The 27,798-nt window shown below is 42.4% G+C and overlaps 1 protein-coding gene across 3 annotated transcripts in view; it reads right to left on the minus strand.

Moving 5' to 3' along the window:
- Window positions 1-27,798, minus strand: part of asap1b (ArfGAP with SH3 domain, ankyrin repeat and PH domain 1b) — a 169,856-nt gene that overhangs the window by 42,720 nt on the left and 99,338 nt on the right. For 2 of the 3 annotated variants that reach the window (XM_036558093.1, XM_036558092.1), the window contains exons 9-17: window positions 24,837-24,922; window positions 20,744-20,819; window positions 19,614-19,700; window positions 19,080-19,088; window positions 16,225-16,325; window positions 13,409-13,478; window positions 10,687-10,774; window positions 8,824-8,872; window positions 6,872-7,035 (exon numbers count right to left, since the gene is read on the minus strand). In XM_036558093.1, coding sequence (XP_036413986.1) covers window positions 6,872-7,035; window positions 8,824-8,872; window positions 10,687-10,774; window positions 13,409-13,478; window positions 16,225-16,325; window positions 19,080-19,088; window positions 19,614-19,700; window positions 20,744-20,819; window positions 24,837-24,922 — 730 coding nt within the window. The remainder of the gene's footprint in view (window positions 1-6,871; window positions 7,036-8,823; window positions 8,873-10,686; window positions 10,775-13,408; window positions 13,479-16,224; window positions 16,326-19,079; window positions 19,089-19,613; window positions 19,701-20,743; window positions 20,820-24,836; window positions 24,923-27,798) is intronic. The other variant, XM_036558094.1, reaches the window with a different exon arrangement.

The following is a 27,798-nucleotide window of genomic DNA, read 5'->3' on the forward strand; positions in this document are numbered from 1 at the left end:
AAAAGCACATCCTACACGTTTAGTCAATACTATGGAGAAAAGATTATTATTTGAATTTAATAGAAAGATTTTCATGTGAACACAGTCTTGGTTTGTGGAAAGAAAAACGTGTTCATTTTTCGCATAATTGTGTTATTTTGTTGACTTCGAAAAAACTGAAAAAACAAGCAGACTCAAACCTGCCAACACAGAATGTTAACAGAATATTAACATAAATACATAAGTCGTTCAGTAATTACATACAAAAAATTAATGATGTAATGCAAAATGAATGCATAGAAAAATGACAATAACTCTAGACTTCTAAGGGTTAAAATCATCCATAACGGTCACATAAACTGGCCCAAAAACCTCCACATATGTGGCTGCATTTTAGGGGCTTCACCACTAGGGGGCACTGCTGGACTCATGATCTAGCAGAAGTCTTGATACTGATTTAGTTTTGCATAATCCAAGATTTTTTTTTATATTTTCTGTGACATACACACTTCCAGACACATATAAACGAAATGGAATATGGAAATTGTAATAGCAGGCTTGTTTCCTTCACCGTGTGAGACTGTATTCTGTAGGGAGTCTACGTACAACACATGCCACTGCATTACTTTCTGTTATGTAAGTAAGCAAATGAATAATTAAATAAATAAAAAAAAGCACATAAATACATGAAGGGCGGGGGGGGTGGTGCACATGCTGACGTACACTGGCATGAAAGACTGCAGGGATGGATCAAAGTCAAAGAGCAGAGGAATTAAGCTGAGCGAGAGCGTAATCTTCTTAGACTAAAGAGAGACTTTAACACCATCCCAGCGACACGGAAGGGCACCTACACCGCACCGAACGCTGCCACTACGCCTGCTAGTGGAAGGCCGGCTGGCAAAATGCTAATGCTGACCAAACAAGGCCTCTTACAGGCCTGTGTTTTAGGCTGACCGTGTAAATACACACTGAAACAGATGACCCTGTGCAATGGTAAAACCTTCAAAGCCAATCTGAAAGCAAAACTGACTTTTTTTTACCATCATCATCATTAACTGCTTAGTCCAGATAGGGTCGCGGTAGCAGTTGGGAGAGCAGAGAATCCCAGATAGATGACCCTGTCCCCCGCAACTTCCTCCAGCTCATTCCCTGGGGACCCCAAGCCGCTCCCAGGCCAACTTGGAGATATAATCCCTCCAGTGGGTCCTAGGACGACCCCGGAGTCTTGTCCCGGTAGGCCATGCCTGGTACACCCCCACCGGGAGGCATCCAGAGGGAATCTGGATTAGATGTCCGAACTACCTCAACTGACTCCTCTCAATGTGGAGGAGTAGCCGCTCTACTCCGAGCTCCTCCTGGATGACCAAGCTCCTCACCCGGTCAGTAGAGTGTAGCCCACCACCCTGCGAAGAGGCTCATTTCCGCCGCTGGTACTCATGATCTCATTCTTTCGGTCATTACTCAAAGCTCATGACCACAGGTGAGGGTTGGGATGTAGACCGACCGGTAAACAGAGAGCTCTGCCTTACGGCTCAGCTCCCTCTTCACCACTACAGTCCGGTACAGTGACCGCATTACTGTTGCCGCCTGTCCCTTTCTGCGGTCGATCTCACGATCCCGCTACCCATCACTCGTGAACAAGACCCCCCAGATACATAAACTCCTCCACCTGGGGCAGGTCCTTTCCCCTCACCTGGAGCGGGCATGCCATCTTTTTCCGGGCTAGGACCATGGACTCAGACTTGGAGGTGCTGATCCGCATACCAACCGCTTCACCCCTTTCTGTAGGCCCCCTTGTGGAATGGCTACTAACTGATATTTTTAATTAATATGAACTTTTTTACTAGGACACGGATGACTCTGTGACTGCGTTGAGCTGCTAGTGAGCAATGAGGGGTGCAATGAAAGGGGTGAGAACCCCCCAGTGGGAAAACAATTAACTTCTGTCCACAAAAACAGCCGTGCCGAGATAAAACAGACTGTGCAAGTAAATGTTTTTGGCTCTAGCCCCCGTCTCTGATTTGCACCATACTTAAAAATATATAAGGTTCATTGTCTTAGGAAAGAAATTTGCAAACCAAGTGGAGTTTATTTAATCAGATCATTCAAAGACCTTTCAAAAGGTGTACAGTGTTCTAGACTGTGGTTCTGCTGAAAGATGAATTTCTACCATTTCAGCAGTATTTCTACAGGTTTGCATCCACAATGCTTTTGTACACTTTTGAGTTCACGATACCATCAACGAAGTCAAGCTCAGCGACACACACACACACACACACACACACGTTTGTCTTGCTATACATATGAGGACGTCTTTTTCTCAGCTCGACGCTGAGACAAAATCAACCATGTTTAATATTATCATAAGGTTTACGTCTTGGCTCATGCAAATAGTGACGAGTCAAGGGTCGTGAGAGAGAGTCAGCGGGCAAGCGCAGAGAGAGATAGAGGGAGAGAGAGAGTGAGGGAGAGAGAGAGAGGGAATGCATGCACGACAGCCTGAAATTTCTGTACCAAAAAAAAATGTCTGAATTTGATAGAAGGTCTCTGAGGAAAGCTTAAGCAAGCAGATCCTTTCTTCTCTCATTTCTGCAGCTGTTCTACTGGCTAGAAGAACCATAAATGGGAGGGTAGTGATGATAAACCTCACTCTTCTAGGTGATACTGTCACCAAGAAATCGAGTCCAATGTGTTCACTAAAGATACATCCCTGTTTGGACAACTATCTGCAGCTCAGTGCTCATAAAACACCCTAAAGGTGGGCGATACGGCAACAGAGGTGACAGATATATCATGATACTTAAAGACATTTTTACAATACATAATATGCATCAGGATACTTTCTTTTTCTGAGGTGTGATAAGTAGGAAAAAAAGGCAAATCCGCTCCACATTAAATAATAATCATATTAACTTTAAATGTAAACTGGCTGTTTTAATATTTCATGCTCACTGAGTGTAACAGTGACGTTTCCTGTTACAGTGGTTTCTAATTTTGTTTGTTTGTTTTTATGGTTTAGTTCCTAACACCCAATCAACGATGCTGAATCGCTGCATGTTTTGTTGATGTGTGAATCTTTGTGTTAAATAAAGTAGCAGCAGATTTTACAGGTTAATTTAAAGATTCTGGGTGATGATCTGCCAGAATACACAGCTCTACCGTGAACTGGGCCGAGCCCCAGATCTTTACATGCTCAGCCAGTGTATTTTCCCATCTGTACCACTATAGAGTGGAAGGAAAAGGGTTTCTCTGCCACCAGGTGCATGATGGGAAATAATCTCAAAAATTGCAGTCTTGCAAATAGTGACCCAGCAAGAATCCTAATCTGAGCGCTGAAGTGAAGAAGACTGCAATCAGACGATTCCCAGTTTGTCTCCTGCTGCTTTCCACAGAGCCTGTATGTGCCAATTACATAACACAGTGACGTAACAGCGCTAACCAGAGCACCGCTGTCGTCTTCTCTCTCTCTCACACACACACACACACACACACACACACACACACACACACACTCACACATGCTACACACACATTCACACATGCTACACACACATTCACACATGCTGGCATCTTCTGCCTGAATTTCTAGAGCTGGAAAGGCTGTGTTGCCCTGATTAAAGACAAATCTAGATGTAATAATAGAGAGGATGATCGCCGAAGACGGATGGGTTTGTGTTACAGTCGTCCGCAGTTCGGTCACTACTAGTCTCTGATGTCAGCCTGCGGTTATTGAGTTCCGCAATGATGTCTGAATTTGATAGAAAGTCTCTGAGGAAAGCTTAAGCAAGCAGATCCTTTCTTCTCTCATTTCTGCAGCTGTTCTACTGGCTAGAAGAACCATAAATGGGAGGGTAGTGATGATAAACCTCACTCTTCTAGGTGATACTGTCACCAAGAAATCGAGTCCAATGTGTTCACTAAAGATACATCCCTGTTTGGACAACTATCTGCAGCTCAGTGCTCATAAAACACCCTAAAGGTGGGCGATACGGCAACAGAGGTGACAGATATATCATGATACTTAAAGACATTTTTACAATACATAATATGCATCACGATACTTTCTTTTTCTGAGGTGTGATAAGTAGGAACAGACAAAAAGCACCAGTAGTGCAATTATTTTTATGCAACTTTATACACACAGTGCTGCGTTAAGACCAAACAGAATGAATTACGCTCTCTTAGTAATGAAACATAAACTGTTTTTCATGAACTCATTTCAAAATTTCTATATAACTGAATGACTAAGGTGTAAACAGAGTCATTCAGAGCGGTTTGGTGTGAAACGCTCTGTTCTAGATAAACGTACCGAGTCAGAATTGTTCACAGTGGTGGTGACAGGAACCAGACGTCCACCTCTAAAAGCTCCCTCACAGAAAGTTATTCAAATGGTTATGAATTCACTGTCTTAAGTCTGAGACATTGTTTTATGAAGCAGGTTTTGGCCTAAACTTTCATTTTTTGAATCCATTCATGATGATACATCATTAAGCAACTGTAACTGTAACTGTAACTGTAAATGTAAGGCGTTCTTGCAAAACAGTCTCCAAAGAAAACTTATTTTTTTCACATTTATCCCTATTTTTCCATCATCAACATTCCACATGAACTCAGAAGACTCGTGTAGGTTCACTGGTGGTTTTGGATGGTAAATAAAATGTCTATATTTGTGTTGTAGTCATGGCGACCCCTGGTTCCTATCACCACCACTGTAAAGACATCTGACTAAGGGTGTTTTCACACCTGACAGTTCGAGGCCCAAACCAAGGTTTATGTTCTGTTACACTGTTTACGTTTAATACAGTTAGGTTTGGGTTTCACAGTGCAGTTTAATGAGCGCACTGAAGAACTTCGCATGACATAAAAACGTTCTGTCATCATTAAGTGGGCTGCGTCTTCCTATACTTAACACTGACTGTTTAGAAAAGGAGTGTCTGACGTTGGCGGGTGGCCTTTTCCGCTTGAACGGAGAAAAATGTTGACTTTTGACTTTTTTGTGTTGCAACAGCTCATTTTTACTTCTCTCCTGGTGCTTTTTCTTCTTCTATTGTTTAATGGATGATGATAACCCGCCTCAACTTCCTCTAATTGGTCCGAAAGTCCGAACCATCCAAAAGTCTTTTCGCACTGCAAACGTACCAAACCATGGTTCAGTTTGATTCAGACCGAGACCACCTCTTTTGGTTGGACCAGATTTTGGTCCTTTGGTCCAGACCGTGGTCCAAAGCACCTTTCTCACTTGGTTCAAACCTGAAACAGGAAAGTCCAAAGGTCTGGACCAAACAAGATAGGTGTGAAAGCACCCTATGTTTCTATACAATTAACCATTCCATAGCATGACTGCTTACATCTTACAAGTTAAGTTACCTTTTATTAATCCCACAACTGGGAAATTTACTTCTGTGTAGTGAAACCTCACATACACACTAGTGAACACACACACTAGGGGGCCTGAGCACACATGCCCGGAGCAGTGGGCAGCCCTGTCCACGGTGCCTGGGGAGCAGTTGGGGGTTAGGTGTCTTGCTCAGTCGGCTCAGGGGATCGAACCAGCGACTTTCCGGTCACAAGGTTCCCTAACCTCCAGCCCACGACTGCCCCTCTAAAACACGACCGCCCCTTTAACCACCAAGTTATGCAGAAGTTTGATGCTTTGGTAGAATTTGCTTTTAAGTACTGACAACATGCGTATAATTAATAATACATACATCATCTAAACCGCTTATCCTTCTGGGTCGCGGTGGGGTGCTGGAGCCTATCCCAGCTGTCACTGGGCGGAAGGCAGGATACACCCTGGACAGGTCGCCAGTCCATCACAGGGCAGACAGACATACACAGTCACACCTAGGGGCAATTCAGCATGTCCAATCAGCCTGACTGCATGTTTTTGGACTGTGGGACGAAACCGGAGTACCCGGAGGAAACCCACGCAGACACGGGGAGAACAGGCAAACTCCACACAGAAAGGACCCTGGTCACCCGGCCAGGAATTGAACCCAGGCCCTTCTTGCTGTGAGGCGACAGCGCTACCCACTGCGCCACCGTGCTGCCCCTATAATTAATAATAACATAATAAAATTTACTTGCTGTATTTTCTTCAATCGCGCTCTCAGTTTTCACCGGCTGTTATATGACTGTTCAGATTGAGTCGTTGACCAGTTCACTCTAGATTTCAAACAGAGTCGGGTTGAAAAAAATCAAACGTTTGATAAACTCTGACTGGTCTGAAACGCGATCGGGAGGCCAAAAGTCTGAGGCCCTCACACACAACTCGACTTTCTCTCCAACTGCCGACTCCGACTGACCCAAAAATCTGCAGACTAGAGCCGACCAGCTCAGACTCAGCCAGACTGAGAATCGGGGCTAAAATCGGGGTCATAGTGTTGAGAACCGGGGCTCAGCGATTCAGAGAATTCAGTGTTGATGGTGAATATTTTTCTTCTCAAACCTCAGAAAAAAGACTTTTCTGAATAATAAATAAGAAATATAATATATTGTGTATGTCTTCATGTGGTATTTTTGCCATAACTTCAAGAAGGACGGTGATGCCATGATTTCTGAAGCAACGGCAGACTACAAAGTAAAATCTACAAAGCAAAAGAAAAACTAATAATATAAATTATAAAGCAGCAGCAAAGCCCTCAGAGTTTACTGACAGAGAATATACTATTGGCAGCACTGTATGAGTGTGTGTGTGTGTGTGTGTGTGTGTGTGTGTGTGTGTGTGTGTGTGTGTAACACAGGGGCTACAGCATGCACCAGCTGCAGGATAACAAAGGGTCTGGCAGTGAGAAGAAAGGATATCTGTGGCAGGAGAGTGATGTGTAGGAGAACCTGGCGCTCACACACACAGAATCAAAGACAAAGACACACACACAGCCATCAGCCACACCTGCAGCCCCGCAGTCGCAGCACACTTCATTGCCAGGCATGCGCAGGACGTCGTCGATGATGGCTTTGGTCAGATCCTCCAGGCCGTCCTCTCCTGCCGTCTGCTCTCCTCTGAACGCCATGTTCAACGCCTCCTCCTTACTGTTGGTTAACACTGAGATCCAGCTGCAAACATAAACACAAACGCATTAATAAACACGTACAGTTCACACTTCAGACACAACTTCTACCCAAACGTACTTCGGTTTCCAACAACGTCTCCTTTTCATCTTCCGAAGTACAAACATGCCTGTCAAAGGTCTGGGAGCTTTTCCAATGATGGATTCTTAGTCAGCTTGCAGAAACGTATTAAAGACTACGATTTATTCTGAGGAAAACTACCACACGGCGTACGCAAAAGTCTGAACACCCCAGTCAGATTATATGTTTTGTTGATTTTGTTTGTTGTGAAAATAAGTTACAACATCCTGTACAGCGAAAAAGAAAAGCTTAACGCACAATTTCTAATTATTTATAGTTTAACACTTTAAATAAACTCCAAAAATATATGCAAATGTGTTATATTGCCATTTCCACTCAAATTAAAAAATCTGAACAGATCTGTGGGCCTGCTGTGTTTTGTGTCTTTGTTTATTCAAAACATGCCAAACCTGCAACAGCAAAATAGGCACTGGATGCTTAAACTATATAAAAATGATTTTAAATAAAAATAAAATTAGATTAAGATTAAATGACCCTTATTAGTCCCACAATGGGGAAATTACACCTCTGCATTTTAACCCATCCGTGCAGTGAAACACCACATACACACTAGTGAATGCACACACTAGGGGGCAGTGAGCACACTTGCCCAGAGCGGTGGGCAGCCCTATCCACAGCGCCCAGGGAGCAGTTGGGGGTTAGGTGTCTTGCTCAAGGGCACTTCAGTCGCGTACTGTCGGCTCAGGGGTTCAACCAGCGACCTTCCTGTCACAAGGCTGGTTCCCTAACCTCCATCCCTCGACTGCCCCATAAAATGCCAGGCATCTTTTCTTTTTGTGTAAGGCCCACAGATTGTTTTGGAGGAAGGAGGTCGGAGCAGTGCATGCTGGGGACTGTAGTGCAGCTAAGGGTAAAACGAGCTAATATTAATAGAAATTCAAGTACTTCCGTGGGCCGAATCGGATTGCGCCACAGGTCTGACTCATGTTTGACACATGGGGTCTAACAGAAAACGGTCTTATTAGCCCCATATTAAAAACTGACCACTCTATTAATGGTCAGAGTAATCGGTAGCTTACTCCATTACTGATAGAATCGAGAGCGGCGGCCGTAGATGAGTCTAAAGGAGAGAGAAGGGTGAAAGTGTTAAAGGGTCGTTTCGCAACGCTCTTCATGAGGGGCTTCCAAAAGCTCAGCATGAAGCTCCAAAACCACACAGAGTTACTGCCACTCAGAGCCAGCGGGGGGCTTCGAGAAGAAAAAGGCAACGAGTGAGTGCGTGGGAGAGAGAGAAAGAGAAAAGGAGGGAGCGAGAAACGAGAGTTTAGGAAGGGGTTTGTGCATAAAGAAACCTGAAAAGAGGTGTGGGAAAGAGACGCTGTGGTTTCAGTGACCCGAATGACTAAGTGCACCTCCTCCCAGAAAAGCATCAACGTATCTCTTGAAATCAAACCTCTTTCAGCTCAGACAATAGAAAAAAGCCACTGACGCAGACTTGTTAACCACTAAACATGCATTCTTACAGTTTACGACAGATACGGTCTCGATCCACTGTAACCTGTGAAGTTAATTAACTCAAGCTACAGCAGAAGTTGGCGCTTAACTGTGCAGTGAAAAACTGAGACAAAGCATTTCTTTGTGTATTCTTAAAAAAAAATCAGACTGCAGTTTTATTATACTGGCAAAAAACCACCTGAACAATACGACGTTTGGTATTGTGACCGAGTTAAACGAGAGAAAAATGAATCTTACATCACAAACTCCTGTTCGTCTTCAGCCTGGAAGTGATATGTGCGATTATCTGCAACAGAAAACAACATGAACCGTCAAATCTATCTAAGTGTCAAACCATCATACAGCAGTAATACAGACATTTGATGTGTCATCACACCAAATCTAAAAGGGTGAAGAAAGTAAACTGCGAATATTAATCTCAATGATATTTAAGATTTCTGATGTGAAGATCATTAACCAAAGTCAGACAAGTGAAAAAAGGCAAAAACAACTCAAAATCTCTGCCTGATTACACTGAAATAAAGGTTCTGTTCAGGTACATGTTTCGTTCATTAAGGTACAAACAGTGTAAATGTTCCCTCAAAGGTACAACAGTGGTTTTAAGGTCTGATTGTGAACCTTAAATAAGTTTTTCCAGGTGAAAAGTTTGTATTTGTTCCTTTTCATAACCGAATGTTTTAAACAGAACAGTAAAATAAAAGCCTGGAGACGAGACGGGGTGTGTGGAGTCAGTACAGCTTAGAACATATCATTTCAGTGGATTATGGTTCAGTTATGTTCCCTGACTAAAGGTACTGAGATGAACCCTTGAGGGAACCACCCCAGTGACAAGAGGGGAACTGCCCCAGTGACAGTTTAGTACCTTTATTTCTGAGAGTTTAGGTCTTACGCATTTTACTTGGACACTGATGGGTTGATGTGCTGTAAGTAGAACATTCACTACCAGAAATACTGATGAATGACCTACATTCAAGAAGGGGCTGAAACTACCCTCCATTTGGGGTTTTAAGGTTACTAGAATGCTATTTTGGATATATTTTTCACTAAATCATCAGTAAAATTAATATATATATTGTGCAGAACTGGCCAGTAATGCTAACACTGCACAAAACACTCTGGTATCTGATCCGATGGAATTTTATCTGATGATTAATTACCATATAAATACTTGTGATTAACAATTCAATTACCTTTTCTGTTAATTGTATGCAGTACAAGTCTAAAGAGGCCAAACATATGAATATGAAAGCTAAATGGTAAAGTAACCGTGATCAGCTTAAATAACTGCGATCAGGCAAAAATGTAATAATTGATAAACCTTACCACTAGTAAAAATGATGGTTCTTCAAGGGTTCTTTAGTAAGGAAATGGTTCTACATAGAACTATAAACACTCAATAAACCCTTTCCATGATTAAAAGGTTCTTTGCATCGTTAAAGTGTTCCTCAGATTGATAGAGAATGTGCTGTAGATGATTCTATGTAGAACCTTTTTGAAAATGGTTCTATATAGCACCAGAAAGGGTTCTTTTATTATCACGATGTCAAGCCTGTAATAATAGAAGAACCCTTTTTAGTGCTATACAGGACGCTTTTCAAAAAGGTTCTACATAGAACCATATAAAACACATTATCCATTAATCTGAAGAACCCTTTGCATGACTGCATGATTAAAGAGTTCTTTATATTGTTAAAGGGTTCTTCAGACGGATGGAGAATGTGCTGTAGATGATTCTATGCAGAACCTTTATGAAAATGGTTCTATATAGCACCAAAAAGGGTTCTTTTATTGTCATGATGTCAAGTTTGTAACTATAGAAGAACCCTTTTTGGTGCTATATAGAACCCTTTTTAAAAACATTCTACATAGAACCATATAAAACACATGATCTATCAACCTAAAGAACCCTTTAGCGATGCAATAAACCCTTTAATCCTGCAAATTATTCATGGTTCTATATAGAACCACTTTCTAGGGACCCCTCAAAGAACCACCTTTTTTCAGTGTGCACTGATTAAAGCACACAGCTCTAATGAGATTATATGAAAACCATTCTTTCTCTAAAGGAGGTGGATGAAGGCGGTTTGAGGCGCAACGTACGGGAGATGAGGTCGAAACACTTCCGGTCTTCAGCGCTGGGCTTGACCTGGCAGGTGAGCAGGTTGAGTTTGACCGGCTGCCGGTTCGACTGTGGACACACACACACACACACACACACACACACACACACACACACACAGAAAAGGGCCTTAAACCTTCTACACGTTCATAAACCATCACTGACTCAGTTTATCTTCAGCACCAACACGTCAAACCACTTTTAAATTAGGGGAGGCAATTTTATGGCCCTCGGCGGTTGTTATCAGAGACAGAAGCAGGAAGCGAATTCAACCCGTATGACTGACTTTTGCATAAAGTAAACCGTACGATTCTCATCATGCTAACAGACGTTTGTGTAGAGCTGATTGTCTTTTTAGCCAACATACGTAACACGAAGTTTCAAGTTTCAAGTTTACTTGTCATTTGCACAACATGGACCTTCATGCATTAATATGCTTGTGGTGAGGCTCAGATAATCACTCGACAGAAGGTAAACAAAGTAAAAATAAAAATACAAAGAAAATACTGAAACTGAAATATACTCAATATACACAACATATAGAGACAGCAGGGACCTATGTAAGAAGGAAAAAGACGTCTCTGCTATGTACAAATATATGTATATTAATGAAAAAGAATGAAGAGAACATGAACAATTACTCTGGGCGGCTTCTGGTGATGGGACCAAAAAGGCAGGTGGTTGGCTTTTCCAAGCTCCACCCACAAATGCAGAATTTCATAGCAAATATTGCTAGATTGGACAGGTTTTACAGAACGTTGGTTAAAAATGCATTCAACCTAGTGAAACTGTAGCACACTTGGATTAGCACATTATTGGATTAGTTTCTCAGTGCAAGGCTTCCGAGTGGGACTATGGTGTTGAAGTGAATTGAAATTCGGCTGGTTGGAAAAAACGACAGCGGCCAATTTTCCACCAAGCTAACGTTTGCTCAATAACAAAAACAAACTGCACCCTAACAATAATATGTCCTTTTACATGCATAGAAAATTAATTAGATTTGAAACTAATAGCAAGATTATTAATGTGTGCTACACGTTAAACAGAATTTTCACCAATGTTCTGTAAAGCCTGTCCAACCAAGCAACAGTTTATGGTCAAATCATTCTAGCCAACTGAATAAGCGAAGCAGCTGATTTCTAAGAAAGAATTAAAGTGGAGTGAAATGAAGTGGAGTTAAACTCCACTCATAAAAATCACAAACACTATGCACTATATGGCCGAAAGCACGTAAACACCCGACCATCAAACTTATATCAGCTTATTGGACGTCCCATTCCAAATACATTAATATGGAATTGCCCTCCCCCACTTCCCACTCTTCTGGGAAGCTGTCCACAAGATTCTGGAGAGTGTCTGTGGGAATTTGTGCCCAAAAGAGCATTTGTGAGGTCAGGCACTGATGTTGGACGAGAGGGACCTGGCTCACAATTCACATTCCAGTTCATCCCAAATGTGTTCAGTAGAGTTGAGGTCAGGGCTCTGTGAGGCCACTGGAGTTCCTCCACACCAAACTGGTCACTCCATGTCTTTATGGAGCTGCTTTGTGCACAGGGGCTCAGTCAGGCTGGAACAGGGAAGGCTCTTCCCCAAACTGCTGAGACAAAGCTGGAAGCAGATAACTGTGTAAAATGTCTTCGTGCTGTAGCATCAACATCACCCTTCACTGGAACTGAGGGGTCCCAAACCCTGAGAAACAGCCCAGCTCATCATCCCTCCTCCACCACACTGTACTGTTGGCTCTGCATTCCGGTAGGTGGCGTTCTCCTGACATTCACCAAACCCGAGATTCATCATCAGACTGACAGATAGAGAAGCTGATTCATCACTCCAGAGAACACGGTTCTACTGATCCCGAGTCCAGTGGCGGCGCTCTACACCACTCCACCCGATGCTTGGCATTGCACACAGTGATCTTATGCTTGTGTGCAGCTGCTCAGCCATGAAACCCATTTCATGAAGCTTTCAATGTACAGTGCTGTGCTGATGTTGCAGTGTGGAGCTCTGTAGTGAGTGATGCAGCAAAAGATGCAGCAATTTTTTGCACTACACACTTCAGCACTCAGCGGCCCCACTCTGTGAGTTTGTGTGGTCTACCGCTTCGTGTCTGTGCTGTTGTTGCTTCTAGGTGCTTCCAGTTCACAATAAGTTAAGTGACCCCTATTAGTCCCACAGTGGAGAAATTACACCTCCGCATTTTAACCCATCACCACATACACACTAGTGAATGCACACACTAAGGGGCAGTGAGCACACTTGCCCAGGGCGGTGGGCAGCCCTATCCACGGTGCCCGGGGAGCAGTTGGGGGCTAGGTGCCTTGCTCAAGGGCACTTCAGTCACGTACTGTTGTCTCAGGGGATCAAACCGCCGACCTTCTGGTCACAAGGCTGGCTCCCTAAACTCCAGGCCACAACTGCCCCAATAATAGCACTGACAGTTGGGCGGGGCAGATCTAGCAGGGCAGAAATTTCACAAACTGACTTTTGGCAGAGATACAGCGTCACGTTTAAAGTCACTGAGCTCTTCAGTACGACCCATTCTACCAGTGATTGTCTACAATTAGGATTAAAGATTAGAAACTAAATAATCCACAGACTTCTGGCCCCAAATTGCTCTTCTTGTTTTTTTCAATCATGAAGTTCTTTCAGCCATTTAGTGTGTGTGTGTGTGTGTGTGTGTGTGTGTGTGTGTGTGTAACTCACTGTGGCATGAGAGATAGTGAGAATTCCTCCTTTCACTGAGCACTTCCTCCTCTGCCACACCTTTCGAAGTCTGCAAGAGAGTGTGATACATTTGGTCATGGGTGGAGGTGAAACATGCTATCATTGGTTTTTATCTTTGCCTGCCTGCTGATGCATGAGAATGAAATCAAAAATCAGGAAATGTTTTAGAGGTGGGAAAAAGTTTCACTCTGACAGAAAATTATAAGAAAACAAGATTTTTCTTATAGATGTTATGATGAATGTTGCTTAATATGACCAACAACATGAAGTAACAAAGTAAAAAGGTATTTTTTCAATTTAAAGTTGACTGTAATACACTGACCAGGCATAACATTACGACCACCTCCTTGTTTCTACACTCTCAGCTCCACTTACTATATAGGTGCACTTTGTAGTTCTACAGTTACAGACTGTAGTCCATCTGTTTCTCTGCATACTTTGTTAGCCCCCTTTTACCCTGTTCTTCAGTGGTCAGGACCCCCATGGACCCTCACAGAGCAGGTACTATTTGGGTGGTGGGTCATTCTCAGCACTGCAGTAACACTGACGTGGTGGTGGTGTGTTAGTGTGTGTTGTGCTGGTCTGAGTGGATCAGACACAGCAGTGCTGCTGGAGTTTTTAAACACCTCAGTGTCACTGCTGGACTGAGAATAGTCCACCAACCAAAAATATCCAGCCAACAGCGTCCTGTGGGCAGCGTCCTGTGACCACTGATGAAGGACTAGAGGATGACCAACACAAACTGTGCAGCAGCAGATGAGCTATCGTCTCTGACTTTACATCTACAAGGTGGACTGACAAGGTAATAGAGTGGACAGTGAGTGGACACAGTGTTTAAAAACTCCAGCAGCACTGCTGTGTCTGATCCACTCAGACCAGCACAACACACACTAACACACCACCACCACGTCAGTGTTACTGCAGTGCTGAGAATGACCCACCACCCAAATTGTACCTGCTCTGTGAGGGTCCATGGGGGTCCTGACCACTGAAGAACAGGGTAAAAGGGGGCTAACAAAGTATCAGAGAAACAGATGGACTACAGTCTGTAACTGTAGAACTACAAAGTGCACCTATATAGTAAGTGGAGCTGATAAAATGGACAATGAGCGTAGAAACAAGGAGGTGGTCATAATGTTATGCCTGATCGGTGTATATATTTAATATAAAAAGGTCACTAGAACACGGGTGGTAATGTTAACGTGGGCAGACTGGGTGTCCAGTCTTATCTGCAAAGGGCCGGTGTGGCAGCAAGTTTTCATTCCAAACAAGCAGGAAACAAACAAGAACCTGAATCCACTTATTTACAGCTGATAATGTTCCCTCCTGCTTTGATGGAATAAAAACCTGCAGCCACATCTGCTCTCTGTGGATAAGATTAGACACCCCTGTTCTATGAAGTCCTACAACTGTTTTAGTCCAGTGGATTTTCAGGAACAGTTTTAAAGGGTCCTACATTTTCCTCGCATTTGAAGTCCACTTGAAACATTTCTGTAGTTTTATGTACCAAAAACAAAGCATAACATAACAAATAAGTCACAAATCATTTTACATGACCATTTTCTAACCTCTCTCTATCCTTAGAATTAAACAGGCTGTTTTTGTCACTGTCCCTGACTGATATGTAAATCAGCTCTGTTCCGATTGGCTGCCCCATATTTTGCTTCATTTAAAAAGTTCTGGCTGAAACACTTCTTATGACTTCAGGCTTAATGGGCAGGCTCCACAGCAGAATCAGATTTGTAGGTAAAAATAAAATAATCCTCCTTTACAGTAAAGTAAAGCTCTGCTGATCGTTCAACACAGTTTAACAATAAATGGTCTTAAACTCTGGAGTTAATGTAGAACTGCTAATTCACCCTTTAACCCTGAAGTTCAGCACAGACTGCTGGTCACCATAGCAACACAGACAACAATCTCGCATAGCTAGTAGCTAACGAAACGGCAAAGAGAGAGATTTAAAATGGACACTAAAAATTTGGAGATGGACTTATTTGCGTTTATAATCACTCCAGCTGGTTTCCTGATACGTTAAATCTGCAACGAGAAACTGTCAAACACTAAAAAGTCGCAAAGCTGAAGTCGCTTCTCTTTCGCAAGTTTCTTGTTCGAATTTCCCCGTTCCACCTTAAATGGTGCAGCTGTTACATTCTGGCATTTAAGGTGGAACGTGAAAATTAGAAAAAGAAGCTGGTGAATGAGAAGCGACTTCAGCCTCGTAAAAACGCTGAGAGACATTTTACAAGAAACCGTTCTACTTTTGAGGCAAAGTTTCCTGCTAGAGATGCGAGAAAAGCGTAGTCTATACTAGGATATCAGCACATACTGAGACATATTTACAGCCAAGATTTTAAAACGTTCCTTCAATAAAACGGACATAAAATGTTGTGGCTCCCAAGGTGCATTGATTTTTATTGAAAGGACAAAATGGCTGTTCTTAACATTTGGGTTGCGACCCCTGACGTAGCCTGACAGCACGATATGCTCGAGGTTTTCATGTTCTGAGAACATTGTTCATGTGTGAAAGGACAAAGGCTGCAGACCATGTATTGTGGTTGTAGACCATGCTGTTCAAAAGAGCTTCACAAAGCGTCAAAGCAATGTTGACTGATTGTGAAAGTTGGGGAGTGTGTTTGTGTGTTGGTGAACTCCCTTTACGGGCAGAATGTAAAGACAGAGCATTACTTAGCAACAGAACTACATATTTCTATGTAAAAATGGCCAAAAAGCTAGTACTACAGCAGTGTTGGTGCCTGTGTGGGTGTATGCATGGCTTGTGTGCCAAGTACGCCTACCCATCACTCTTCTTCATCAGATATCCTTTCTTCTCACTGCCAAACTCTTTGTTACCCTGGAGCTGGTGCATGCTGTAGCCGCCCTGCTTGCTCTGAGAGTCCTGCTCAAGTACAAACACAGAGACACCCGTACTTTTAAATACATGATGACAACTAAGGACCGATAGTAAACCTTCACACGCACACAAAGGCCCAATCCCATTTCACTCCTCACGCGTACTGCTTAGCCCTTACACCTCTGTTTCGTCTAGGGGTAGGGTGTCCCGATTCTTGTTGAGATAGAGGGGTGGGGTGAAGTGTTAGGGCTACATGACCCTCCAAACTGAGGGTTTTCAGAGACTCCAAACAGAGAGTTATGAGAAAAAAAGAAAAACCAGCAAGATGGCTGAACAAGAGACCAAAGAAACCCACAAATGTGAGAATTTTCTCTGTTAAAAAATTACCATAACCGCTGTATTATATTAGTTTCATGTCGTTTCAGTGTATTATGGTCCTTTTCTTCATAACAAGCATAAAAATCGCTAATAGTATGCTAACGTCTCGGTAGCTAGCTAGCTAAATTTCCCATTCCACCTTAAATGGTGCAGCAGTTACATTCTGGCGCCTCAGGCATCAGAACTGCTGAACCGTTTAAGGTGGAACGTAAAAATTTAGGGAAGATTACAACCACTACCCTGTAACTCAGTTCCAGGGGGCAAGGTGACCCTCGAAAACAAGGAGTAGGGGTAAAAATAAGAAATGGGGTTGGGCCAAAGAGACTTGTCACTTGACTGTAAGTAGAGGTCGACATTGCCTGGTGCCAGTCAGGTCTTTTTGTTGTGAGGGCGCTCACACTAGATGATAAGGCAACGACAGAGTATAACACAGATGACTAGTCTCAGCTACGAATAAGAACTCAAAATCCCAGACCTTCATTGTTGTCACGTAAAGCATGCAAAGTTAAACTGGACCGGACCTGTCTGTGCTTTTACGAGTAGCGAAAACACAATATAGAGTTCAGAAATGCTGATATCACAGTGAGAGCTGAAGAATATTTCACTACAAACTGGCAGCTGACTTCAAATTGTGATGCCTTGACGTCTGGATCCATAGATTATCAACATGATAAAGGCTTCTAGGCCACAGCAGGTAAAAGTGGCCCAAATCTGATTTTCTCACCAAATCCGATTTTTTTGTTTGGCTGTTCACGATATCTTAAATGTGATCTGAATGCGACATCAGTCTGAACAGATCAGCTCCTAAACTGACCCGCAAAAGAACAGAGCTGCTTCACGGCTCATCCAGAGGTAAACAATCACGACTGCCAATCAATCAGCTTCATCTTCACCAGCATCACAGGAGCCATCATGAAGCCTCACTGACTGACAGCTGGGCTCATCACCCAGAATGTGTTCAGCTCGCCAAAAAAAGGGCGCGGCCACTTCTTTGGTTCGCGTCCTCTGATTCTTTAAACTTTGCTTCCAGACTTTTAACTGCTCTTTGGTGCTGCAGCCTCGTTCTCCTACGGCCGCGTTCGGACATTGCTTTCGAAATCTCTTCAAACGTGGAGGGTTTGGATGAATCTCTACTATGATTTTGTACAGAAACATCACCCCAAATGTTTATGAGGTCTGAGCAGCACGAAATTATGACGAACGTGAAGTTGGATTGACATAGTTGCATGAATTCCGATCTCGCTGTTCAGACTGAGTCGCATTGCCGGATATCGGATACGTATCGGATTTCAGTACTACATATGAAAGCGTCTCAAATCGGAATTGAAAATGTCAGATTCTGTGTTTATCTGTTCACACTGACACACAGACACACATCTGTGTCAGATATGAAGACAAAGATCAGATTTGGGCCACTTTTACCTGCTGTGTGAACGAAGCCTTATTTGCCTGTTTTTAATAAGCAGCTCTTCTGTATATGCAACTTGCATACATGTCTCTTCGCCTTTGTTCCTCTTTTCTAAATTGCAGAGCCTGAAGCCCAAATGGCCAATAGAATTTTTCTGGATTCTTTTCATCTTTTAACACACCTTTTTGACTGGATAAGGAACTCATTGCAACAAGTTAGATTTTGACTAGCTGGCGGTATGGTGGCCGTGGTGGTCCCCCTGCCAGGCTGGTCCCCCTGGCATCATACATGTTGTTCCACTGGCTGAAGTTTGCTAATAACACTCTGTGAAAAGGGTCTTAAATAAAATAAGCTGGGGTCACATCAAGAGGCTCTTACTACGAGAGCTGAACAGCAAAAAACATGACCTAGATAGGACGACATTACAGCGGACCAGCTCGGCAAAGGGTACCACTGTCTTTTTATAAATCACTTTCAAAAATACTTTTGTTTTTAATAAATTTTTCCTTTTTCAATGCAACACCTGACTGCTACAATATACATACAACAAATCGCTGTTGTCCGAAGAAAACCTCGTATCTCCAAAATGGTAACTTTACAGGAAAATGAAAAAACCTACTTCACTTTTAATGTGAGTCAATGGAATCAGACTTTTTTCCAAGTCATTTTGGGCCGTTTGTTTTGGTCCATTCTTCATGAAATTTACACATAATATAAACGGCAACAGGCTTTTTTCAAATCATGTCAAAAACTGAAAAACGACAAAAATGGAGATACGAGGTTTTCTTCCAACAACAGCGAAATGTTTCTATTATTCTACCCGCAATTTCTTAATTGTGGCCCGAAGGTTCACTGGTTTGGTGGCCCGAGTGGCCAGTGCAAGCTTATCTGTCTACCTCAACCGCATGTGATAAACAGAGTCTTTCAGGGTCATTAAATTCATTCTGTACATTCTGATATATACATTTACGCACCACCAACCACACTGCATGCCGAGCATGCTAAGCACTTACTCTCCTAGACTTCAGTCCAAAAAGGCAGCGAGTGAAAGAGACACAGGAGAAAGTGTGAAAACACAGCACATGAACAATGTGTGCATGTGAACATGTATATACATACAATAAGAGGCAGAAATAAAGAAAAAAGAGAGACAGAGAGAGGATGTGACATATGCACCACGTAATAAATGGAACTGGGAAGCCATTTTGCGATACTGCTGGTGCTAAAATGTTTCATTTACTGGTAAAGAGGAATGAATCCTTAGCAAACGAGCCTCATTTAACAACATACATTACTAAATTCAGTGTCATTCAGTCAGTGACTCTCTACTGAGCAACCAGTGGGGCACAACACTGGTTGCCAGCAAGGCCGACCTCATACTGGCTACCAGCATGGTACAGCACTGGGTGCTCTCTCTCACTCTTACTCATCTTAGCTTAACACTAAAGAGAGCACAACATGTCTTAAAATAACAAATATGACTAACACTCAGTAACTAGCACTGGTCCTAAGACTGAACCCTGGGGCACACCAGGCCGTCTGCCTACCTCCTTCTGCTCCAGTTGCAGGGAAGACTTGATAAGATCCCTCAGGGCTGTGAGCTGCTTCTTCTCCTCATCCTGAGTTTGTTTTATCTAAGAAATGCAAAGTCATGCAGACAAGCAGACAGAAAAACCTTTATGCCTGGGCTGGACTGAAGAACGATAACTGGGTCATTCTGCAGAAACGTCCACTGTTCTATCTCTCCATAGGAGTCACTGTTGTTACTGATCCTCATTGGTGTTACACATAATAAAGGAAACACCAGAGACATTTTTAATGAAAAATGTATTTTACAAAACGGCTGCTGCAGAGCATCAAACCACATGTTGTCAATCATGGAATATCCACTAAAATATGTAATTTAATCCATCTGTATTCTATTTTTTCACAGTTAACTCAGAATAAAGTCGGTCACACCAGTGACTTCAGCTAAAAGCTTCGTATGAAATCATGAGCTGAATGAGAAAATCTCTGATAACTGAAAGACTCAGTGGACTCACCATGTGCTTTTCCTCATAGATCCTCAGAAAACAGGTAAAAGGAAGTCAAGTGATGTCATCAGTGTGATTTTTATTTCAAAATAAGAGATTTTTTGTTACGCAGTAACACCAGTGACTCCTGGGGACCAGACTTTTATTATAGATTTTCTAATATTTATTTGGCATTTGTTTTCTTTATGTCATTTAATGTACATTCCACAGTCGTGTATAGATTATTGTAGTTAACATTGCAGAAAAACGTGTTTTTTTCTTCAATATATGGCCTCAGCCTTTACACATGACTGTGAGGACGAGCTCTTCTGTGGTGCTTGGAATTCTGGATAATTGATTTAAAAACCATTATTACTAAATTGACGTCTTAGGAAGGTGAAATTGTTAAAATTACGTTTCATTTTAAGATATAAATAAATTGTAACACTAACATGTTTTTCAAGTGTAATATATCTATAAATGCTAGGGACACAAAAATGGACGTTTCTGTTGAATGACCCGATTCTTCTTTCAGCACAGATGCTGTTTCAGTACCGAACAATGGAAATTTAACTGAGAAAGTCTTCAGCCAAAGTTATTAACATCGGCTTTAATTATGCACAGACAAAATGAAAAGGCTCTAGGTCAAAAGGCAGCGTACATACATTGTAAAGATCAGCAGCGAGCTTCTCAATGTACTGCTTGAGTTTGTCGGCTGTCTTCAGGCCATCTTGGAAAAAGCTGAAAATGAATCAGAAAACATGAAATCAAGGGCGATGTTCTTCTTGGCAAATCAAACCTTCGGACAACCTGCGAAAACAAACATTTTTGTTTTCCGAACGGCCTCAATCACTTCCAGATGAGTCCGACTTCATCATAATATGCAAAAATGTTCCCAGTAGCGCACAAACACACGGCAACATTTTCCTCAGTTTCCTGATGAGTAATGTTCAGACGGAAACTTAATTATTGCCTCTAATTGACAAAACTAACTCTTCTCAGCCAGCTACCTACGTCGAGCTCAGGCTCATCTTCAAAACATTCACTTCAGGTGTAGCAGCAGCGCGAACGAGCAGCCTTAATTACCAATGCAGATGACTAACAGCTTGCAGACACTAACGACCTGCCAAAAGCGCCCGAGTCAAACATGATGAGTCAGAGCCGCACATACTGCAGCCGCATGGCTTCTCTCCCACTGCTGTTAGGACCCATCTGGGCATCTCTGGTACACAGACTAAGATTTCTGCGACTATAATTATGTCACACGCAAAAACTGCACCACAAAAACATAAAGATTACCACAGAGCAGTGCTCCCCATGTTTAGACTAGTAAAAGCTATCGATGTTATAATGCAGAGGTCAGTAACAGGCGGACCGCGGTCCGAGTCCAGACCCAGACACTGTCCTATGTGGACTTGGACCTATAACCGATGAACTATGGATAATTATTAAACTTAGACGGCGTAACATTTCTAGTCATTACGTTACAGGTTTAGCAGCCCGGGAGACTCACAGACCAATCGCATGCATTGTAAATATCACACGTGACGCTACTCAGCCAATCAGATCTGTGCATTACGATGAGCACTGAGGCTGGACTGAGTGACGCACACATGGGGGAGGGACGAGGCGAGACACAGCAGTCGGAGAAGAAAGTGAGTCAGAGGGAAGTTATTCCCCATGGCGGCTCTAAAAAGAGAAAACTGACCATAAATATTGTTGAAATATGACTGAACTGTACTTTATTTGATCTGACATTCAGTTGTTGACTGTGTAAGATGTTGATAGACCTACTAGGCTACTTCAGTAAACAGTATATGGCACCGAATCATGATGCAAGTTAGACGTTATGATGTTCTGGACCTTCGCTTGAGGATATTTTCTCTAACTGGACCTTAAATAACCCTGTTATAATGCATAGGGCCGGAGCAGTACCACTGCACACTGCGCATTATTATTATTATACAGTGAACTCACCACATATGTGAACATGTGAATACATTGAGACGGAAAAGAATTCATGTGCACATCATAGAAATGTACATCTATGAGCCAAAACATTATGACCACTCACAGATCGAGCAAATAACTCATAACAACAGTGCATGTCAGGATACGGGACCTATTAGACAGGAAGCAGACAGTTGGCTTTCGTAGACGTCGAAGAAATTCTGATTAAAGCCAAAGTGATTAAAGCCTAGTGTGGCTCAAGAGACGAGAGAGTTCAGGTAGATGCTGCTCCTCCGACAAAAGCTGCTAAATGAATGATTCTGCTTCTAAACTGTGGAACTCAATTCCACCTTTTATTAGACAGTCAAGCTCAGTGCTCACTTTTAAGAAGCATCTAAAAACGAAACTCAGCATTTATTTAAACCTCTACGTCTCGTGGTGTTTATCTTCTAATTCAATCTGTTTCATTTTCTTCTGATTCTAAATAAATACTAATGATTTATTGTGTAACTATGTTTTCTCACCTGTCTGTAAAGCACTTTGAGCTGCCACCAGCATGAAAAGTGCTATTTAAATAAAAACTGTTATTATTATTATTATTATTATTATTATTTGTTCTGGTTCACCTCATCTAGACTGAGAAGGTTCAAAAAAAGGTCAAACACCAAAAGACAAAAAAAGGAAAGTAAACGTTAGCCTGCCAATAACATCCTAATGTCTGTCGTTGTTTAAGCCAGGCGGTGTGCGAGTTCGGATGGGCCGGGCACCTGGGGCCATATTACAAACCTTCTTAAGTCTGAAATTTTATCTTATCTGCTTAGTCATCGTGACGACTTCAGTATGGACTGAATTTCGGACAGTAGCTATTCCAGAATATCAGTTCCTAACTTCATAATCTCATCATGAACTCCAGATAAGAAAACAGCATCACACAAACATCCTAACTAGACTAAACCTCCTAAATCCTGTCCTAACTTTAGGATGAACCCCAACAGGGTAACTTCTGTTTAAGGTCCGTTTCTATGGTTTTTAGGCAGCTGAGTCAGCAGCATAGTTCACTACCAGCATAATGAGCTCCATTTATTTCTACTGTAAAACGCTGCTTTCACTGTGAGATGATTTTCTTTTCTAACTCTGCGTTTTAAAGATCTCAGACGCTGCAGACTCGATCTCCACCGTCCCCTCTGATCACCTTCGTGTGTTAATGTTGATGATGAAATATTACAGTGATGGTGGTGAATAATGAGGAGACGGAGCTGAACGTGTGTCTGTTTATGAGGAGGAGTAACGTTAGCGCGCTCGGCTAAAGCGTTTGGGAAATGGAGACTGAAACTGAAGACGGCGACGCTCTGATAAACAGCAGGGGGCGCTCTCACAGTATTCACAACTTACAGTTTAACACACTTTAGTTTGGTTTAACCTTTTTACATCAGTAAGGGTAGCTATCTGTCTGGCTAACTAGCTTGATTACTTTGATCACGTGTTTACGTTTCAGCTGTGCATGCATGGTCGGTTGCTAGGTAACAGATGTGACAGTCGATTGTCGACTGTGATCGAGTAAGTTAAGATTTCTTAACTTGAGATAAGATGCTGTAAGATAAGATTCCTAAATTAAGATCTTGAGTTAAGACAAAAAAAGATAGGATGTTTCCGTAACACGGCCCCCGGCCTCTATAATGAGGGGAAACACTGCACAGTCTGATTTTATAGCAGCATCTCACACAGTGTGACTTGCAACAAACTCAAGACCGCAGTGGGCTTCAGCACCACTCTGCATCTGGGAAGCCTTGGGAAAAGCTCAGTGAAGCATTAAAGAGGAAAACGTTGCCGCGCTGTATTTTTAGAGCTCGTCTCTAGAGCACGGTGACATAACAAGGTCCCGGACTGCAAGGTAAGTGCTCTAAAATCAATAGGACGTTGACTCTGCTGATGTGTCCAAAGACAGTGCTTACGGTGGTCTTTCTCAGCTCATCACTCTCTCAGGTTCAGAGGATGCTGACATTTTGCCAGGCTGTAGGAAACTCTCTGAGCAACAGCTCTCAACCTCTAAAGCGCTGATTAACACTTCCTCACACTCTGTACTAGAGGTGCGTGACGGTGTCAGAATCGTATCACATCGGGAGAAAAAACACAAAAACAAATCGCTCATCCTACCAAATCTCAGAAAAGGTTACTCACAGCAGGCCTTACAGCTGCAAAGACAATCATATTGCAGATGATTCGCACCTGATATGAGTCTAAAACATTTCTAGATTGCTTATTCTAATATAGCCTGTGTATATATGGACGAAGGTACTGGGACACCTACACATTACATTTAGAGGCATTAATATGGAGTCGGTCCCCCTTTGCAGCTCTAACAGCTTCCACTCTTCTGGGAAGCTTCTACAAGATGTTGGGAGAGTCTGTGGGAATTTCATCCAGAAGAGCATTTGTGAGGTCAGACCATGATGTTGGACGAGAGGGCCTGGCTCACAATCACCGTTCTAGTTCATCCCAAAGGTGTGTGATGGGGTTGAGGTCAGGGTTCTGTGAGGGCCAGACAAGTTTTTCCACACCAAACTCACCCAGTCAGGCCTTTATGGAGCTGCTTTGTGCACTGGGGCTCAGTCATGCTGGAACAGGAAAGGTTCTTCCCCAAACTGTTCCCACAAAGTTGGAAGTGTACAATTGTCCAAAATGTCTTGGTGCTGAAGCATTAAGATTTCCCTTCAATTATAATATTGCATGAGTGTGTGTGTGTGTATATATATATATATATATATATATATATATTTGGCCAATTCCTTTTTTGTATGCATAACTTACTTGCACTGTGCGTGGTAATACTTGATCAGGTTCTGCAGGAGGTCAACGCCCTTTTTGGTCTTGATCTCGTTCACTTTGATCAGGTACTGCAGGTACAAAGACAAAGAGCCATGCATGAGTGAGTGAAAGCCTTTCTGTGTTGACGCTGACAGGCATCTGCGACATTCGTGAGCAAACAGACATACAGAAGGTCTATAGAGAGGTTTGTTTGCTTTTCCTCGAGTGGTTGAACAGCTCAAATAAACTGACTCGTTTGTTGCACAGAGACTCGGTGGCCTCAGACTGAAGCCACTGTGATGCCAGCAATCACTAAAATACATTTCAGCAGGAAGAAAGTGTAGCGCCTGTGTTGTGAGCTTTAGATTAGAAAACTGTTACACACTTAAGTGTTCTCATTTCCGTGGTGCACAGACGCCCGAGGAGCAGCTTTTTCACACTGCAGAGCTTGTGTCTGAAAATAGCACACCATGACAGTTCTCCAGACAAAAAAACACGGCCGCCAAACAGATGAATAAAACATAATCTTAATCCCGGTTTATCCCGCTGCGGGAAAATCCGGAACAGCTTGCTACAGAGCTCCCGCAGCACACCATTTCACATCTGTGCTCTGGAACGTAATCCACGCTGCAGTCGAGCTCTTTGTCTGTGTGAACGCATCGCAACCCTTAAGTGTTCATATTTCTAGTTAGATTCTGTCGTCAGCTTCATATGTTGCACTCTTTCACTTCCCCTACATCAGGGGTGTCACACTCAACCAGAAAAAGCGCCATATTAAAAAATCTCATTAATTCTGTGGGCCGGAGAAAATGTTGTGCTATAACAGAGCTGACCATTGTTTATTCCAAATACGCAAAACCCTAAACAGTGAAATACAGACACTTGTAGTAGACCTTGAAATATTACATGGACACTTGAAATATTCAAAATTTAAACGTCCCCCCAGGAGCAGCTCGGTCTTTAAACCGACCTATTTGCTTGAACTAGAAACCCGGCTACTGGAGGCAAATCTGGCCAAAAAAGAAATTAAAATTAAAACAATAAAATGTTAATGCAAACCTCTTTATGCCATTTCTTTTCCCAAACATCTGCGCAAATATCCTGCCAAAATTGAAAATGAAACGAAATACCTATAGCCATTAGTGACAAAAATAAAAATAAATTTAAAACAGCTATTTGTCATTTGATTTTAGTCGTTATTCTGGTGTTTCATGGCCAAATCTAAAATGGAAAAGCTAACAGAGAAAAGAAAATTCAAGCTTCACTTTGGCTTTTCTTCATGAAATGCAGAATACCTGTCAAAACCAAAATGCAGTGTTTACGTTCTTATTTCTTTTTCATAGCAATCGGCTGCAGATCTGACAAAATGAAAATGAAAATGCAAAATGGATAAATCAACAGCAAAGTGACCGTTTGTGATTCGGTTTTCGGCGTCGACGCGCTTTAAGTGTCAGAATAAAAAGGCAAATCGAAGCACATAAGCAGATGACTCGTGCTTATGTGAAAAATGAAATTGCAAATGTAGGTATTTCATTTCATTTTCAATTTTGGCAGGATGTTTGTGCTGATGTTTGGAATAAGAAATGGCAAAAAGAGGTTTATATTTACATTTTATTGTTTCAATTTTAATTTCTTTTTTGGCCGGATTTGTTCATTAAGACTTGGGCTCAGTTTCTGAGCTGCTGAGCTGATGTTATGTTTATATTGAACTGCAGCTGAAATGCATTTTGGTGATGTGACTGGTGTGGATTTGTGTAGAATTGAGGTGTAACCGCTGTCCCATAGACGGCTGTTGGGGTAGAAGAGTCGGAGCACATTACGTTGCAGTGCATGCTGGGGACCGTAGTACAGCACATTGTGTGTCCTCAGGAAAAACAGTTTAGTTTTATGCTACAGAAGCAAAACGTATTTGGTTTAGTGGAGCAATGACCCCCTTTACGCCAGGCCTGCACGAGAGGCTAGTATTAGCTTAGCTAGCAGGCTAAAATAGCTTCACACAGCACAACACAGGTTCAATTCCGCTCACTGATGCTCCAGTGATGCAAGTTTTGCAGATAAAGATTCAAATCTAAACATATTTTTGTATGTGGAGCCTTTCTGCTACTCTGGCACCACTACACTGTCCTTGTTAGCACCTGAGGCTCGCGTTATCTTAGCGAGGCAGCGAGCAGAGCAAAACAGCTTAATACACCATAACACAGGGCTGATATCTGGAAGTTTGGAGGATAAAGACTCAAATCTCAGCGAGTGAGGCTGAGTGGCTGGTGCTGGAGTGACACAAAGACAGAATCGAACCTGTTCTGTGGTGCGCTGAGCTACGTTAGCCTGCTAAGCTATCACTACCGTAATTATCTCTACTTTGCTTTCCCTGGCACTGTTCAACATTTACCAATAGGTATGGTTTAGGATTTGCTGGGAGCCAATTTTCTGATTATTAATGTTACAGTTGGAGCTTATTGTCGCTGTCGGAACAAAACTTGTATCTCCATTTTTGTTATTTTTATGTTTCTTACATAATTTGACGAAGCCACCTGCTATTTATAGTGTGCGAAGATTCCACGATGAACAGATCAACTGATCTGGCCCGAAATACGTTAGAATTAAATCTTATTACATCAACTTACATTGAAAATTAAGAATGCTTTTTCCTTCTCCTGTAACGTTTTCATCTGCTCAGTCTGTTCAAACAGAGGTGTGTTTCCCATCCACCAAAGGTAAAAGCACCAGGTGAAGGGCAGTGGGGAAAGGGGCAGTGTTTGGAAACCAGTGGCCAGTTGCACCAGCTGTGCAGAGTTCAAACGTAGGCCAGTTGTACCGTAAGTTCAGGTTTATGTATTACTAAATCAGAACGAGTTGCACTAAACAAACTAGTTTCAAGTCGAGCTCAGTAGTAACTAAATACTTACACCTCCCCCTCAGCAGGTGTGAGGTTTGGGGAAACCACCAGAAACAACACAGAGAGCAC

Source organism: Colossoma macropomum, unplaced genomic scaffold (assembly GCF_904425465.1).
Source record: "Colossoma macropomum unplaced genomic scaffold, Colossoma_macropomum, whole genome shotgun sequence".
NCBI classification, from domain to species: domain Eukaryota; kingdom Metazoa; phylum Chordata; class Actinopteri; order Characiformes; family Serrasalmidae; genus Colossoma; species Colossoma macropomum.